Below are 18,978 nucleotides of genomic sequence, written 5' to 3'. Positions count from 1 at the left end.
GGGCAGCATCACTGGACAGCTGGAGCCTCTCCCAGCAAGCAATGGGTATTTTACCATCACAATGTAAAGAAACACACGCCAATTAAGCACCACCAATTCACCTGGCCTGCACACCTTTAGGAAGAAACCAGGATGAATCCACATGAGCCTTCATGCAAACTCCAGGCAAAGAGCAGGGGGACGCGAAATCCCACACTGAGAGGCAGCAGCCTTAACACTTTATCACTGTGCTGTATTTTATTATTAACATATCTAAATTACCTGTGGCCTTCCAAAATTAAATGCCCTTTATTTGAGCCTTATTTTAGTAACATAGTGGGTCTGTTCGGGGGTATCCAGGATACGTATGAGGGAGTGAAAACTCCGATTAAAAGCAGTGTTGGGGTAACAGACAAGATCCCAGTTAGAGTAAGTTTGCAGAAGGGGTCTTCTTACCTTACCTCTTTAATCTGGTTATGGAAATGTTGAGTCAAGAGATAAAGGATCAATCCCCAGGATACATGCTTTTTGCTGATTATATTGTATTGTGTATCACCAGAAATAAGGAAGTGGAGAGGACGTTGGAAGAACAGTGAAGGGCTTTGGAAGATAGTGGATTGAAGATAATTAAGAAGAAGACAAGAATATATGAGGTTTAATGATGATCAGGATTTAGAAGTTAACCTCAAGGGTAAAGGTATTAAAAAGAGTGGATAAATTTAAATATCTGGGATCAGTGGAAGCCCAAGATGGAAAATTAGATGCAGAGATAACCATAAGAGTGCAGTGTGGGTGGAACAATCGGAAGAAGGTATCAGGAGCATTACGTGATTCAAAAATTAAGATGAAGGTTAAAGGTAAGGTTTTTAAGGCAGTAGTAAGACCTCCAATGATGTATGAAGTTGAGACATGAACATTAAAAGGAGAGCAGATGGTAGATGTGGCAGAACTGAAAATGTTGAGATGGATGCGTAGAGTTACAACAAAAGACAATCAGACGTACAACAAAATTGGAAGAGATATCTAAGAAAGTACAGGGAGAGACAATGAATACGTAGTCAAAAGAGCGATAGGAATGGAAGTACAGGGGAAGAGAAAGTAAGGGAGGCCAAAACGGAGGTGGAAAGATAAAGTAAAAGAAGATTTGATGGGAAAGGGTCTGACTGGGAAAGAGGTGTAGGACTGAGCTGTATGGAGAAGGTCGATCAGGCACATCGACCGCACAGAGAAGTGGGTAAAGATGATGTGAAAGAAGTGCATCTGTGTGTGGGTATGTTTACTAAACCCCGAAAATCCACCCATGATTAAATCAGCTATTACATTACATTATGTCCACACACCTTTTGGCCAGCTCACTACAGAAAATGCCTCGTTTTTAATATGGCACTGCCATAAATTAACTTTGACACTTTTTTGTTCATTTGTATAAAAACGAAGTGTTTTAAAACTTTTTCCAAGAATCTTAGTAAGTTAACGCAAAGGCTTTAATTAAATATTTCGTTTACTACATATAAAGTCATATTTTTGACGCTAATGTCCCAAAATAAATGATCCTTGCTTATGAATGACCCTTTTATTAGTACAGAAATACATAATCCGTATTTTATCTTATACCGTGACTATTTAAATTTGGAAACACACCGTTATTATAGCCATCGCTAGATCTTGTGCGCGTTTTTATTTCCACGGGCCGCTGCTTTTTGTTGTCGTCGTTTGGTGAGCTCGCACTCGCTCTCTCATACAATTTGCAGATTGCCTCTGAGCTATTTAACACAGTGTTTAGTCCCATCTGTCTGCAGGCACCGCCCATCGTGAAGTATTCGGTATGTTGCTGGTGCTTTCCAGTAGTTTTGCTTTTGAGTAACTAAATACACGCGAAATGTGGAGATGATAACGTTGCGAAGGTAAGACAACACACGCGCGGAAATGGTCGGAGACGAACTGACGGCTACGTTGCTAACACGAAGCCGGGGTCTGGGCAGACGGCCTGCTGGAACTTCCGTGTCGCGGCCATAACTCGTAAATGGGTGGTGCCGCGCGATTGTAAAAGCAGCCCATCCTATTTCGATTGCCGCGGGCTTGCGTTCCAACACGTTCCTTGGTTTGACGCCAAGTCTTGTTGGTACATGATATTTAATTAGGTGGCGTGTTTCTATTTCAGTTACTACTTTTCCTGAGAAAAATACATTTATGGACAAGGATTAGATTTTTTATATCGGAATCTTGAACCTTTTACTCTGAAGTGAAGGTATTACAGAGCTGCCGGTTGTGCTATAGAAATCATCTTTTCTTTTTAAACTCAGTGACATTGGGATGTGACCGCGAGCGCAGGGAATGGAATCAGAACGGACGTGCTTTAGAGTGGGCAGTTGATGGTGGAACAGCACGAGGCTGCGGTGCCTTCAGCGATCTCAGACACCATGATATTTTAAGTCTCCTCCTACAAAGACTGAAAAGTGTTCAGTCGGCATGACATACTTTTCACACATGCGATGTGGTTGATATGGTTTATTTGGTGATGGCAAAGACTGTTGATGTATGCACAGATTGAAAATCGCCATTTTCGACAAATACAATTCCACTCATGCCACCCATCTGTCCAGGCTTGTTTCCACCTGGAGAGGAACCCCGAGCTCATAGACAAAACACAAACACAGCCGAATGGCTACAGAACGTGTGTTGCCTTAGTGTCTAACATGTAATTTGATTGTACAGGTTCGCGTAGTTAACACTGTCACGGCCTCAACTCGCTGGAAGCTGAAGGCCAGCTATTCGACAATGCCGGACAGTGCACCCCCACACTGTAGTGGTTTAGTGTTACCAGTCAGCCTGACCAGCAAGCCTTTGAGATGTGGAAGGAACACCAGAGTACTGTACAATGAGATAAGCCCACTTGAACACAGAGATGAGAACAGGATTTGGTTCTAACATTTTGGAACCCTTTGGCAGCAACACTAAACCACATGCCATTGTGCCATTTCAGCTTTGTCAAGCACAACTATTATTTATTTATTTGTTAATTGGATCCAAGGATGACTCCGAATTTGTAAGCAAAGCAAACTTGATTTTTAATGAGTGTCAGCATCCATGTTTTAAGACATCCATTATGTACACATACAAAGAGATTTTAGAAACTGAAAACGTAGTGATTAGGATGATTAGTAATTTTTTCCTAATTCTACAACTGCCAGGTTATGTTACTTGCTTAGGGATAGCGTTTGAGCCACAACCCATTTCATACTTTGCATCCAAGCTTGTTTACAAAGTTTTTGCAGGCATTGTGGCCTGTTTAGCTGTACTAGTAGTTGCAGTATTTTCCAGTGTGCCATGTCTGTATGATCCAGTCAGCGTGCCACATCTGTCTCTGGTGCCATAATAAACAATATTAAAATATATGACTGGACTTTTGTTTTCTAACAAATAAAATTAACTCACTGGGTGTACAGTATACCTCAGTTTCCACTGTGAATATTTACTGAATTACATTAAGTGTAACTAACATCATACTGCTTTAGAGTTGGGACGTAAGGCTGTTGAAATACTGAATAATTAAATTCTGTAATACTATGGCTGTTTAAAATTGTAAATTTAAATAAATAGATGCTTTTTAATAATGTTGTGTTAATCTGTTTAATACATTCTTTTTAGGAGAACCCCTTCAGTTTGAAGCTATAGTTTTGCCAATACTTTGCACTCTGAAGAGGCCCATTAAGTAATACAGTAGATCTCCCAATAGGGTGTGCTACAGTCTGTCTCGATCTCTAGAGAATGGGAAGTTTTTTAAATCTGAAACGGTGAGTATAACATGATGTAATTTTCTATGGACCTAAAGTACAAGATTTATTTGTTGGGATTAGCAGTAAATTAGCTAACAGATTTTAAGAATAATAATAATAATTCTTTGCATTTATTTAAATTGAAATATTTCGGCCAGGTGACATTGTTTATAGGGTGAAGGTAGGTTTTATTCTGTATTGCTTAGTTCTGTAGTTTATAATAAAGCCTACTGTAGATTTAAATGTGCTAGGTGAAACAAAGCTGTCTATTATATACAGACACTGCCCTAAAGAGCAGTGGTTTTATTCTAATTTTTCAGAGTCCAATTCTTGCTGTTAAGTTATGCAAATAAATAACAATGCTTTTCTTTATTTAGCTGCATTAAAATTTATCATTATACTGTACATGTAAATATTTGGAGAAGATCTATTAAATGTTTACCAAACAAGACTGAATTTGTGTGCCTCAGTCTTTAATGTTATTATCACTTTTTTACTTTAAACAGATTATATAAAATGGGGTTGATTCCTTCCTTGTGCACAGTGCTGCCAGGATAGGCACTGTCTTCCTGATACTCAAAACTGGAGAACTGTTATGGTGCATTGATTGATGGATGGCTATAATAGCTAAAGACTAGTGTAATTGGTGTCATGTTAGCTGTGTTATGGTAAGCAATTATATTTTTACATTTATTTGTAAAATGACTTGGTGTTTAGGAAAACCAATGACTAGTCACTCTTAAAAAGCACATTGTCTAAATTAGACTAATAATATTACAGTTTACATAATGTCTGAAGTAGATAGATACTTTATAAATCCCAAGGGGAAATTCACAATTGGAGAAAAATTCACAGCACGGAGAAGCAAAAAATTCTATTTGTGATTTCTGAAATTCCAAACTGAGAGCTAAGGCAAGCTTTTTGTTTAAATGACACGTTCAATTAACAGAAGATACTGACCACAAATTAAGAAAGCTATTGTGCAGCTACTGTGTCGTTTCAAAGACCAGCTTTACTTATCCCAGTCTCAAGTTTCCTTTTGGCATAGCAGATGTAAAGAGTTTTGTTTTATTGTAGAAAACAGGATTTAAGTTCTTAAATATTTTCTGCAGTTGTCATTCAAACAGAGGACCCATTTGTTACAGAAAACAAAGTGCATCTTAAAAGACGTGGCATGTGTGCTATAGTAATTGACAGCCTAAATGGCCAGTGTGAGTGATTTAAGTGTACTTGAGTTTGCCTTTCAATGGATTGTCATTCTATTCTGGTGTGGTTCCTGGACAACTTGCTACAGTTGTTTTTGACATGGTGACTCAGTAGTGAAAGAAGAGAATGTAAAAATTAATACATTACAAATCTAATATGCATGGTGTTAAGTCACACAAAGCTAATTTATGTGTAAATTACATTTTTTATCACATTTATGTATGTTGTGGCATAGTAAGCATGGCTTTCTTCATATGTAAAATATTTTTAACTGACTTTAATTTATTTCTCTCACCTTCACAGTCAAATGCTGTGATGTTGCAGGGTCTCTTCAACTGGCTTCTAGTGGCAGGACTTGTGTCTTGTAGTGTGACTGATTCTAAGGACACACAACCAATCTCCAGTTACCATGACTACTGTGTGCTGGGAGCAGGTCCCTCTGGTTTACAAATGGGATATTTTTTGGAGAAACAGGGAAGGGACTATATAGTTTTGGAGCGAAGTGACATCCCTGGGAGTTTCTTCCAGAGGTAACAGAAACAAATTTACCGAACTTCTCATTGTAACTGTTTTGGGTAAATGTTTTAAATGCTTATTGAGGTTTATAAAATTATACTTGAAAATTCTTCCTCAAATTCGAATGGAACATAAAAACTATTTTCATACAATCTATTCTTTTGTTAATACAATTTATATTTCACTTAATTGAAATTTAGGATCATAGTCTGTACCAGTTGCTTTGAAGTAAATAATCAATCATTTACTCATATAAAAACACACACACACACACAGATAAAAAGTAGCTTATGTATTTAAATTTAATTTTCAAAGTGATGTGCTATTAAACTGAACAGTTACAGTTTTAATTATGTAGAGAAAAGCCAAGCAAATTGACACCTTTTTATTGGTTAACTAAAAAGATTACAATATGCAAACTTTCAAGGCAACTCGGGCACCTTCTTCAAAAGGTGTCATTTTGCTTGGCTTTTCTCTACATTCATAATGGCTAACATGGTACAACACCCTAGTACTACAGATTTAATTATATAATGTCTAGGTCATATGTTTCTGTGGTCATACTAATTTCTCTACAGTACTGTGTGAGATGTCTTCAGATTTTTTAGAAGTAACACATGTAATGTAAACTTGTAATGGTGCAATACCAGAAAGGTTGCTCATGAAGCAATAATAGTGCAGAAACTGTATAAAGTTCATGCAACGTTGATTAATTGATCTGTGGAAATAGCATATTTGTTTTTGTATGACGTCTGGACTAAAGGGTATGATAAGAGAGTACAGAAAGTTTGGACCTGAAGAAAAATTAGCATGCTTCAGTTTTTGTATTATAGACATTGGACAAACTGTCAATATGACACTTTTTTTTTCTCTACCATCAAAAATCTGTTTAAACAAATGTTAATCAGTAAAAACATTTGATGTACTGACAGCGTAGGGTGGCATCAGTTTAAAGTAACATCATAATAAGACGGATCGTATATATAATAACTAGCCAAGGGATTGGAGTGCAAGAATTAAATACAAAAAATCCAGAATGTGAGACAAAATTAATGGTCAAGAAATGTAGAGAGTTCAGTAACCAGAATACAGTATTTTAATCCACCAAAGTCAAAATGCAAGACATAAATGAAAGTTTGTGAACAGAATGGAATCAGTAACAAATTTGGACTGTACATAAATGTTTAACTGCGGTGGGCTGACGCCCCGCCTGGGGTTTGTTTCCTGCCTTGCGCCCTATGTTTGCTGGGATTGGCTCCAGCAGACCCCCCGTGACCATGTAGTTTGGATATAGTGGGTTCGATAATGGATGGATGGATAAATGTATGATGCTGACCTTTATGTGGTCACAGGAATGACGTCATCCGTTGCACACTCCAGGTTATCCTGCTCAGCAACAGCCTTAACAGCCTGGCATCACAAACAGCATTTTTTATTATGGGCATCTCCATTAAGAAACAAAATGGTGCCATGTCAAGACGTATTTCAAAAATAACATCTTTAAAAATGTTTTAAATCATAAGACCAACCTCACAATTAGTTTAATTGAATTCTGAAACCCCAAAAATTATATATAGTTTTATTTTAAGCAAACAAGGGAAAAGTGATAAAAATATAAAGTCCAGGCCATGATACATGAGAGGTCAGTGTTTGTGTGTTATCCTTTGCATTGTTGAAGGTTAAATCTTCTTCTAAATTCATATTCAACGTAACTACCATCTTCATTCAGGCAAACAGCTAGTACATTTCCATCCCTGACTTTCTACAAAGTGGTGTTATTCAGTTCTAAAAGTGTGGAAATTCAACAGTGCTTTATCTAACGCTTTCCTCAAGCCAAACAATTGCTAACTATAAGAATACATCTCACCCCCTTGTATAATGTACTCCAAGTTTATACAATTTTTTTGAAGCAATAGAACAGTGTGTTTTCAGATCACTCTTACACAGTTTTCAGCATAACTGTTTCTTCACTGCAGTCTAATTTTTGTCCTAGAAGTGTATCGTGATTTCTTCAACTGTCACCTGTACTGGTGCTTCAGATAACAAGCATTTACTTTATGCTGTTTACAATGTTTTTTTTCTTAAAGTCAAAATAATTTCTCCACACTTATTTCTTGCTGAGGAAGGTTCAGAGGTTACGATTTTCTCTCTCTGATACTGTATGTTTAAGAAATATGGTGGGTTGTCAATTTTTCATTATATTTAAAGTAATATTTAAATTTGCTTGCATTTGTATATGTGCAATAATAAGTAAGACCAAGTAGTACACTAAAATTTGATCATTGTCTCATTCCAGATATCCACGTCACAATCGGCTAATAAGTATCAACAAGCAGTATACTGGAAAAAGTAACAAAGAGTTCAACCTGCGACATGATTGGAACTCCTTGTTGAGTGATGATGACACACTATTGTTTCGGCATTATTCTTCTGAATTTTATCCCCATCGTGAGTCCATGCTCCACTACCTGAAAGACTACACCTCCAAACTTGGCATCAAAGTGAAATATGGCACAGAGATCATTAGTGTTCATAAATTTGATGAAGGCACTTCTTGGTATAGCCACCAATACAAATTAATAGATAAAATGGGAAACAGTTTTAGTTGCAGGTGTGTTTCATACTATTAATACAGTATATTTAAAAGTTACAGTGGCTTATAGTGGAATTGTAAAAAATGTGAAAATACCATAAATAATGATCAATTACCAGAGATTGAATGCTATTCATAGTAATTTTTTTTTTCTCTTCAGTGCACTACTGGTTGCAACAGGCCTGTGGGTTCCACACATTATTAACTTTCCTGGTTCTGAGCACCTTGAAGGCTATGAATCCATCTCAGTTGATGCAAAAACATTTGTTGGCCAAACAGTTCTTATTTTGGGAAAGGGAAATTCAGCCTTTGAAACCGCAACTAATCTTCTTGGTGTGACAAACCATATTCACCTCTATAGCAGATCACCTGTAAGGTTAGCCTGGGAAACGCACTATGTAGGTGACTTGAGGTAAGCATGCCAGGCCATCAGTGATATGTTTATTAGCATACACTGTGCAAACATCCAGTTTAACAAACATTGTATAGTCTTGTAAAGTACTTTTATAAAGGTGAGGATTATTACTTGTGTGACTACTTCCATTTACATCCTGTTCTCGTTTTTGTATACAGTATTCCTTTTGGCATCAAAACCAGCCTCTGTCATACTGCATATTATTCTCTGTATTTTACTCCAAATATCTGTACCACCTTCCTCAGTTTTCATTATAATTTATTGACTTTTCACCAATCGATTTCTCTCAATTTTGCACTTAAATGCCAGAAAAGCTGATTTGAAAGTTATAATAAAAGGGGGAAAAAAGAAAAAATATCTTTTAGTAACATCTGGTTACGAAACTCTTTTTTTTTTTTGTTATAAATGCTCGTGTATGAGGGGAAAAACAGGCTGTTGAGGATACATCTGTTTTTTAATGTTTGTATATTGTGATGTGATTTCCTCTGCAGGGCTTTTAACAATGAACTTTTGGACACCTACCAGTTGAAATCTCTAGATGGACTTGTAGAGGGTAGTCTAGAGGAGCTGGCAGTGTTAAAAGATAACCAAGGCCAGCTTCACCTTACTTTGGCACAGCTGCTGCAAGAGCTTAATGTGTCTACACATGCTGAAAAACATGGTTTGGACAGTCAGACCCTCATGGCTCTTCTTCCCTCATACCAAGATGACAACTTCTCCATGAGGAGGCCTTACAACCGAATTATTCGCTGCCTGGGATTTGAATTTGACTTCTCCATATTTCGCAAGTATTTGTTTGAATATTACCTTTATGACTTAATCCTAATTTGCACTTTTAGTAGGTTTTGCATTGGTCCATTTCAGGTGGCCATTATCCTATGCAAACACACAAGTCGGTATATTATAAATATTAAAAACATATTGAAGTTATGTGGGTCAACTGATGCATGTAGTCTGGGAAACCGAAAAGAATAGATACTAATAGTAATTCTTTACTTTAAATACTTTTTTTGTAATGCAAACAAATGATTTAACAGCTTAACACATTTCCAGTAAAGGAAGTGTTCAGATACTAGTAGAGCAAAATCAGCATTGAAAGATCGAAGAGTTTTTAAAAATAAGAGAGATGCTTTGGATACATTTTTAAATGTCACCTGTCCACTTGTTTTACTGTAGTTGTTATAGAGGAAACCCTGTTCTACTGCATACTATGTATCACATCCCTTAATTTAGGTTGAGAAGATGAATTACTTTTCTTTTGCTAAAGTTAGTGCACACTTTTTTTTTTTATTTTATTGATTATATGTGAATCTTCATTTCATTTAACAAACTCTTCTAAAAATGAACTGTAAAGTCTGTCTGCTTATCAGTATAATTAATGTTTTAATAAACCACAGTATTGCAGCATCATTCACACAGAAAATGACTGCAAGCGATCTCCTAACATTAGGTCTGTTTCATGTTCTGATGTTCTCTTGCAGTAATGTTCATGTTGAATTTGGATAGGATTTTACTTTCTTCACTTATAAGTGATAGTTGAAAATTTCTATATTCCCAAGAACTTTCAAGTTGTGAAAAGAAACATAACACACTGTGTAGATGTCTTCCATTCACTCATACTATAGAACAGTGAGACAAATCGTGCATAAAGTTAAAAACACAGTTTGTTCATTTGCATATTCTTTCTTTCCCAGTGGAACAAAACTCACCCCAGTGGCTGGAGGCAGGAAAAAGTATCCTCGTATTACACCATGGTATGAGGCAGTGAATGATCCTGGAATTTTTGTGATTGGGACTGCAAGTCATTCCATTGATCATCGAAAGTCCGCTGGAGGTTTCATACATGGTTTTAGGTACACAGGTAATCTATTAATTAATAAAAAAGTTTAAGTTTTGTTGTTTTTAACATGATAAGCATAAATGAGTAGAACAACTTGTGTGTCCTTGTAGTGCGTGCTGTGCATCACATTTTGGAAAAGCGCCATCATGGAAATGTATGGCCAACAACAGTACAACCTACTAGCCTCCTTTTAAAAAACATCCTTCGCCGGTTGAATGAGGCATCAGGAATATACCAAATGTTCAGTGTACTGGGAGATGTGGTGTTAATGCAGAGGTGAGTGATCTACTACATATGTGACTCTCCAATGAACTCTCCAGGCATGTACCTTTCTGCTTTTGACCATTTATTTGTTTTCTCATTTTTCATAGCAAGGGTTCTCAATTTAAATATTTAGAAGAATTTCCTCTCTTATCACTGCCTAAATTGGAGGACTTGTCAGGACACCAGGTTGAGCCTTCTGGACTGTTTGTTATAAACATGGAATATGGAAAGAATCTGAGTAATGTTTTGGGAAAGAATCGGGCGGTAACCAGTTGGAAAGATGCCTGGCGATCAAACTTTCTGCACCCTGTCATATATTTCTACAAAGCACTGCCCACAGGTAACACAATCATCACAACGCATTTTTACAAAAAAAATTTTATTACACCTGTTAGCTTAACTGAATAACACGGAGAGTACAGATTCCACGCAGTTCTGCAAAAAGTTTAGATTTTACTTATACAAAAAAATGAATGAAATAGGTGCTTATGTTGAGAACTGTTGCCTTTGCCAGAATCGGAGATGAGGTTGCGCCCACAAGACTGGCCTCTGCCTCGCCCTCAAGCTATACATCCCATCGTAGAAGACTTTCTTACAGAGTGGTCTGCTCCTGTGTCTCACATTCAACCACTGAGGCGTTTTTTGGAGAACTGCTTGGGCACTGATCTGAGGACTTTTTATGCAGGTAATAGAAAGGCAGCTCTGAAATTTTGAGGTACTTTTGGCTTGTTTTAAAGTTTTATAGACATCTGAAAGTATAGCATGCTGTCTCAAGAAAATGAGCACAATTTTTAACAGTGATTAAATAAAATTCAAATCTTGAACAGTGATTGCATGAAATTCATGGCATAGTAGGTGTCTTGAAGTATCCATCTTTTAATTTTTTAAACTATTTGAAGGTATGACAGAGCAAGTGTACCCCAGGTTCACATGGTGTAGAAACAAAACCAGTAGACAGCCTTAAAGAGAAATATAGAACCACTGCAAGAATAGTCCTGCGGCACTACCATGGGAACATATAATGGCCGCTTAGGACAGTTACATTTTGAAGTTGTGGTGATTGCCTTAGAAGGAATTACCTGTGTAACCCTTTGTGGCTGAGTGGAAGTATGCAGTGCTGTCCCAGTCCATTAGGTCATTTTTGGTTTTTTACAGAATCTCTAAATAAATAAAATTAAGAGTGAGGACAAGAAGGAAACTCCCAAGGTTGTAATACTTCCTTGCCACTGAAACACACAACATCATAGCAAGGAAATGTATGGTGTCTTATTGGTTTTGGGAAGGGCAAGTAGCTGGAGTGCCAACTTGGGGACTAAACACTGAGTACAATTAATAGCTTAGGGGTACAAAGACATCAGGAGTTACCAGAGGGAACTTTGTCCTGATGTCCTTGGAGTGAATGGAAGGCTATCCCTGTTCTAAAAAGTGTTGATAAAAGGAGCTTAAAACTACATCCATATCAGAGGCTACTTAAGTTTTCATTTGTTAGGATTGTGGATGAACACTCAGCTGGTGGCAAGAGGAGGCACCAGGCTCTAGATGAGATGGGAAGTGAGAAGGGACATTCATTTTGGTATTGAAAGAGTGGTTAAGCAGAAGAGTAACCCGACTTTTAACTGACAGGGATTCAACAAATCTTAGGCAATAACAAGTAACATATTACAGTTTGATGTGCGAAAAGTAGTGAAAGCTAGGGAACAGCATCCAAAAGCTTATGTGCAACCACATTCTGATTTAGAATGGAAACACGCAAGCATTGATGAAACACCTTTAGAAAGTGTGAGGCCTTCCTTATTGAATTACTGTATAGGGGTCTGTGATGTAGTTTGGTTTTATCATCTTTACTCTGCAGTGTTTGTAACCTTAAGGATAGAGCCTCAACATGGTCAATTCACGTGCTTACCACTAAACATATGCTGTTTGTTATGCAATCTGTAAGTTGTCTTAGAGATGTGCTCTCATCAAAATAAGACCTATTAGGTGGTTGTGTCTAAAATTTGTGTTATAGCTTCTTTGAAGTCATATTCATTTCATTTTTGTAATTTTTACATATGTTTTTATCACTGTATTATTTTTTTTTCATGGAGGTGACATCACTTTCTGTTTTGAATAGTTACAATCATTTTATGACTATTATGACTATTTTGCATGGCCATCCCAGTTGCTGGGCACATGATGTGTCATATGGTGGCATGTGTCTTTCTCCACGTACAGAACTTATTGTATCCTAGTGCAGGATTTTCCTAAATACAAACAAACTTCGCTGTTGTGTTTAGTTATGAGATATCAAAAACACGTTAATGTTAGAAATTTTGTTTTTTGATTAACTTTTTTACTTTGTGTTCTTGCCTTGTTTTAGTTGCTTGATTTTCATGGCATTTTCTAGTATGTGACTGCTTTGTCTGCACCTTCATTATGTTTTTGCCTGTCCCAAGTGGCACTTTTCCATGCCCTGGTACAATTCTTAAAATTCTTCTCTCCATTTGTGTTTTGGCATGTGGTGTCTTTTGTAAGTCATCAGAGTTGGGTTCACACACTAATAAACAGTCTTAATATTTTAAATGGGAATACAAAAGTAGATAATGCTGTGTCATTTACAGATGGGGCAGTGGGAGTTTGTATGTATACATTTTTGACGTAATACAGGCATCATTTTGAATGCTACATCAATTACACCATTTATTTTTCTTTTAGAGACTTGCTTCAAGCATGCTCTGATTAGTAAGAAGACACCACTATTCTGCCAACAAGGTTACCTGAAGGGCCAGGGCCTTGTAGGAAATAAAAGGTTGTGGCAGCATGCAGTGGATGCTGGACTGATGGATGACTGCCGTTCGGACACTACCAGAGAAGAGCCAGATGATGATATGTCTTTGTGAAGCAGCACAATGCCAGAAGGAATTCTCATGTGAATACTTGGTGGTGCTAGCAGTGAGCTTACAATTTGTGGTCTGATAAATTGATTGAATTAATATTCAAGAACCACTGCAGCATTAAGAAAGATACAAATAGTGTTTCTAATAACATCTGCATTGTGCCTAAGAAAATGTGGACTGATTAAAATGTAAGGATACTTTATCTAAGTTGGCAAAAATATGCTTTAATTATATTTTAAAATAAAGTGGTTTGTTATCCAGGATTCAGGTAATTTTTGTATGAAATTATGCCAAAATACTTAAGTAAGAATATATTTTCGGGTTGACATTCTGGAAAAGAGGGTAGTGCTGCTGGATCCAGCATCCTATTTTCCTCATACACCCCCAAGGTATATATATTAGGTTGACTGACAGTTATAAATTGGCCACCTATGTGCATGTGAATGTGGGTGTTTGTGAGAAATGGGCTTGTAATTTATTGATGCCCCATCTAGTATTGGCTTTCTTGTGAAATTTGCTACAAGGATAAGCCCAAGCCCATTGTGACCCACCCCAGAAAAGTATTAATGGGTTTGAGAATGTTATGTCATAATATACATTTAAAAGCACTTGAGAGTCTATTTTTTAAAGTAATTCTGTAGTACTTTAACACTGACTTAACATTACCATGTTAATTACTGTATTTCTGATCTCTCCTTCTGTACATTTACAAGTATTTTTGGCCATCATGCAAATACAATACAGTGTAAGTGCCAAATAGGATTGTCCGGCATCCTGTCTAGGAAGAAAAGGAGGCCGGAATGGAAGGCCAGCGATGGCCTGGTGCCTCGACAAGGAAGGCAAGGAAAATGGGCATGGGGGAGTTAGCCTGTTCAAAGTATATACTCCCTCCCCCCGATTCAGTAGAGGGCAGAAACCATGTGTTGCTGCAACCATTTTTGAAACTGGGGGCAGGCTGAGAATCGTGGTGCCATGTGACAGCCCTGCTGGGTGTTGTGGATACCTCCAGGGGGAACTGCAGGGATGATGGACCCATCCCTACTTTATGACACTTATGACTGACCCGGAAGTGCCTCCTTCAGACTTTGCCAGGGGCTGGTTTAAAAAGAGTCCTCTGCCTCACCTCAGAGAGTCAGATTTAGGAGGCAGAGGACAATACTTGCTTGAAGTAAGAGGAGTTGGGAGGAAGAGAAGAAAGAGGAAGGATTCACCGCCCTTGTGTGTACAGTGCTATTTAAAGGTACTGGGATGAAATACAAATAATTATATTTGAACCTGTGGCTATTCGTATCAGTTGTGGTTGGGGCTCAGTTGCACCCCCTGTCTTCCGCAACAGTCATCTTTATAGTACAACAGTCTTGGATGTAACATCCATTAACGTTTGAAGTGAACTGTTACACCCTTTCTTTTTTTTTTTTTTGCTGTAGTTAGTCAGTCATAAAATATTTAAAAATATCCCTTCATTCCATTCAGATAGTCTTCTGTGATATGCTGTACACTAGAATCCAATGATACAAAGCCTCAATTTTTTTTTTTTTTTTAAAGTTTCCCATTATTTGTAATTTTCTACAATAACAATGCCCTCTGCAACCAGCACAGTTACTCTTATTAAAATGCTTGGATAACCAAATGTTAGTTATTTATTATATGGAAAAGTATATCTCAGAAGTAAGTTGTTGAGTTTTGAATGTTAGAATTCCTAAATTCCAAGTTGCTGTCTTAAATTGAACTTGAACAACCTGTTTCTACCTTGTATACTTTTGTATGGGGAGGGGTATAAAATTTTGCCAAATCAATATGCGGACAACAATACAAATTTCCATACCAGATTGGTCGAGCCCCGGGTTAACAACGACCGCCACTAGTACTGTTAGCCAACAGGGTGCTGGCGGAAATTAGGCTACTGAAGAAGAAGAGGGGGAAGACGTGGCCGGACCGCTGGAGGAGAGGAAGAAAGTAAAGAGAATGGAACTGAGGGTAGGAACTTTGAATGCTGGCAGTATGACTGGCAAGGGGAGAGAGTTAGGAGATATGAAGGAGACAAGGAAGGCTGATATATTGTGTGTGCAAGAGACTAAATGGAAAGGGAGTAATGCCAGATAGATTGGAGGTGGATTCAAATTGTTCTATCATGGTGTGGATGGGAGGAGAAATGGAGTAGGGGTTATTCTGAAGGAACAGTATGTCAAGAGTGTTTTAGAGGTGAAAAGAGTGTCAGGCAGAGTAATGATTCACTGGTATACTGTACAGTGATTTTGGTTCCAACGATGTCTGAACAGTTTTATATTAAGTTTATGATGCTGATTAAGAATATGACTTTGGTTTTGCCAGATTGGCTCCAGTCTCCGAGATATTTAATAGCTAATTAATTAACACAACACATTTGAAAAGCAGTCAGAATTGCAAGAATATTTTTATTTTAGTTACAACTAGTAAGTAAACAGTCTAACATCATACAAAAAAATAAAAAATATCTGACAGTGACAGGAAAAAAGTTATGTATGATTTGGTTAATTAATACAATATTAATTAGTAATTGTTATTAATGTCAATGCTTCAAAAAATGCTGTTTATGCGATTTCCTTTTATGTGTGTCATCAGGACAATCACGTTGGAGACTCCAACAGTAGTCTGCCATCATGTGTACAGTATGTCCCATCTGCCTTGATATCTCTCCTCCATCACCTTCATATCCTGGTGGAAGTCTCCAAGGTTATCTGGAAATCTGTTTAAATGGCTATGGAGAGAGTGCATCTTTATGCTCATATTAACTCCCAAATTTCTGAAGTTAGCCAGCATATCTTGCACCAATTCTTAATTATTGTCTGCTCTGTGATTACCCAAGTAGTTCTTCACAACAGAGACAAAACTCTTCCAGGCCGAAGCCTCAGTGTCATTCATGCACTTGGTAAAATTGGAGTCTTTCATGAGTTTACGAATTGGAGGACCACCAAAGATTCCAGCTTTTAGTTTTTCCATGCTCAGTCCAGGGAATGATCTACAAATGTACTTGAAGCAATTACCCATTTTGTTCAAAGCCCTAACAAATTGCTTCATCAATCCTAGTTTAATATGAAGTGGTGGGAGAATGATTTTGTTCTTGTCCACCAGTGGCTTGTTGATGATATTCGCAGCACCAACAATCATTTCTTCCCTTGTAGGCCATGACACTTTTGTTCAATGATCTTGCTATGCCCTGCTATCCCAAAGGCACATGAAGCATGGGTATTTTGTGTATCCAGATTGCTGTCCAAGCAAGAAGTTCACCATCTTCAGATCAACACAAATCGACCACTGATGTTCATGATAAACAGATTTTCTGTAATACGATTTTTACATTTTCATATTCTTCTTTAAGTTTTGTTGAGTGAGCAATGGGAAGAGACGCATAACAGTTAACATTGTGTAAGAGAACACATTTCAAGCTTCTAATGGAGCTGTCTATAAAAAGCCATCAGTCTTCTGGTTGATATTCTGTTAGTCCCATTTGAAGTACAATTCCTGGGATATCATTGCAGTACACAAGTTCTTCCTCTTGGTTGAAATATGGGAGAAGCCTCTCTTCTCTTGTCTGATAGGCTGTAATTTTAACTTCCGCCTTTATAAGATTTTGTTCATTAAGTCTGGATGGTAAAAGTTCAGATGCTTGCTTAGACAGATGTAAGTCTCGAATCAGATCATTGAGTTCTTTTTGGCTTAATGGCTGAGGCGTCGAAAAGCTTCCCTCAAATTCACTTCCACTGCTACTACCTGCCATACGCTCCAATCCCTGCCTCTCTTCAAAGTCTGACAGTGGCTGGTTTGGTAGTCTGGTAAACACTGGTATGGGAACGTCATTGCCATGTGGAATAGGTTGTCTTGCTGATTCCAAATCAGGATAATCCCACCGAGCTTTCTTGTAACGATTAAAGCCTTTAATCTTTACAACACAAATATAGCAATCATCATGGTGGTTTTTTGGTTCTCTCCATACCATTGGCACACCAGAGTTTAAACTTTTTCTTTCACCTTTTGTCCACTGTCGTAAGTCATGTCCACAAGACTTATCCTTGTCGCCTATATAGACTTATCCTATACTCCATGCACAAAGTCTGTGATATTTCTTCTTTGTTTTTTCAACCATGTACTCTCCACAGATGTAGCAGAATACATCAGGATTGTTGATGCAGGCTCTTCTTGATGAAGTCATAATTTTTACATGTATTTATATACTTATTAAGACAGAACTTTTTGGGTATAAACCAAGACTGGGTTGACAAACTTATACTGTATCCGACTTCTTTCCTCTGTAAATTCACAGTTGAATTCTGGCTTCAAAAAGTCGCTTTTATAGCATTGTAGGCCTACAAATTGAAATAAAAAAAAAATTATATGGGATATTTCATTACCTAAGACACTGTTAAAGAGTCAAAAGACAGACCAAAAGCTATTGCATTTGTTATCACACACAAGTCGCATTGGGGGAATGCATTATTTTCATGGAGGTCCATTATCTCAAAAACTAGAACCAATTCAGCAAAAGTAACGGGATGTTTGAATTCAGCACCTTCAAAATACCCTAACTCCATTGAAAAAACCTTGGCACCTGTAAAAAAAAATTTTTGTAGACCTGTGTTATGAAGCTGGAAATTGGAGGTGTGATGGTGAATGTTGTTAGTGCATATGCACTGCAAGTTGGATGTGCAATGGGCGAGAAAGGAGATTTTTGGAGCTGGATGAAGTGATGAACAGTGTGCCCATGGGACAGAAAGTGGTGACTGGAGCAGATTTCAATGGGCACATTGGTGAAGGGAACAGTGGAGACGAGGAGGTGATGGGTAGGTATGGTGTCAAGGAGAGGAATGAAGAAGGTCAGAGGATAGTGGATTTTGCCAAAAAGATGGACATGGCTGTGGTGAATACGTATTTTAAGAAGATGGAGGAACATAGGGTGACGTACAAGAGTGGGCGAAGATGCACACAGGTAGATTACATCCAATGCAGAAGAGTTCATCTGAAGTAGATTGAAGACTGCAAAGTGGTTAAGCAGCATAGGATGGTGGTCTGTAGGATGACAGTGGAGATCAAGAAAAGGAAGAGAGTGAGGGTAGAGCCAAGGATCAAATGGTGGAAGTTGAAAAAGGAAGACTGCAAGGTTGAGTTAGGGAAAAGGTGAGACAGGCACTGGGTGGCAGTGAAGAGTTACCAGACAGCTGGGAAACTACAGCAGATGTAGTAAGGGTGACGACAAGAAGGGTGCTTGGCGTGACATCTGGAAAGAGGAAGAAGGAAAAGGAAACCTGGTGGTGGAATGAGGAAATATAGGAGAGTATACAGAGGAAGAGGATGGTAAAGAAGAAGTGGGATAGTCAGAAAAATGCAGAAAGTAGACAAGAGTACAAGGAGATAAGATGCAAGGTGAAGAGAGAGGTGGCGAAGGCTAAAGAAAAGGTGTATGATGAGTTGTATGAGAGGTTGAACACTAAGGAGGGAGAAAAGGACCTGTACTGACTGGCTAGACTCAGGGAACGGGC

The 18,978-nt window shown here is 37.8% G+C and overlaps 1 protein-coding gene across 3 annotated transcripts; it reads left to right on the top strand.

Annotated features, from left to right (window-relative positions):
• The first annotated feature begins 1,716 nt into the window (after positions 1-1,716).
• On the top strand, positions 1,717-13,728 carry foxred2 (FAD-dependent oxidoreductase domain containing 2). 3 transcript variants are annotated; one of them, XM_039766435.1, is made up of 12 exons: positions 1,717-1,802; positions 3,628-3,773; positions 4,262-4,423; positions 5,265-5,491; positions 7,774-8,088; positions 8,231-8,482; positions 8,977-9,273; positions 10,180-10,346; positions 10,436-10,601; positions 10,697-10,929; positions 11,104-11,274; positions 13,284-13,728. In XM_039766435.1, the coding sequence occupies exons 3-12, from the start codon at positions 4,421-4,423 to the stop codon at positions 13,466-13,468; spliced, it is 2,016 nt and encodes a 671-aa protein (XP_039622369.1). In that variant the 5' UTR covers positions 1,717-1,802; positions 3,628-3,773; positions 4,262-4,420; the 3' UTR covers positions 13,469-13,728. The 3 variants fall into 3 exon arrangements, with proteins under 3 accessions (XP_039622369.1, XP_039622368.1, XP_039622370.1); XM_039766434.1 differs by having other exon boundaries at positions 1,784-1,883; XM_039766436.1 differs by lacking the exon at positions 1,717-1,802 and adding an exon at positions 2,153-2,227.
• Positions 13,729-18,978: the final 5,250 nt, after the last annotated feature.

The sequence above is a fragment of the Polypterus senegalus genome, chromosome 10 (genome assembly GCF_016835505.1).
Source record: "Polypterus senegalus isolate Bchr_013 chromosome 10, ASM1683550v1, whole genome shotgun sequence".
In the NCBI taxonomy this organism is placed as follows: Eukaryota; Metazoa; Chordata; class Cladistia; order Polypteriformes; family Polypteridae; genus Polypterus; species Polypterus senegalus.
The sequence above is the reverse complement of the archived record's forward strand: the minus strand, read 5'-3'. Positions and strand labels throughout refer to the sequence as shown.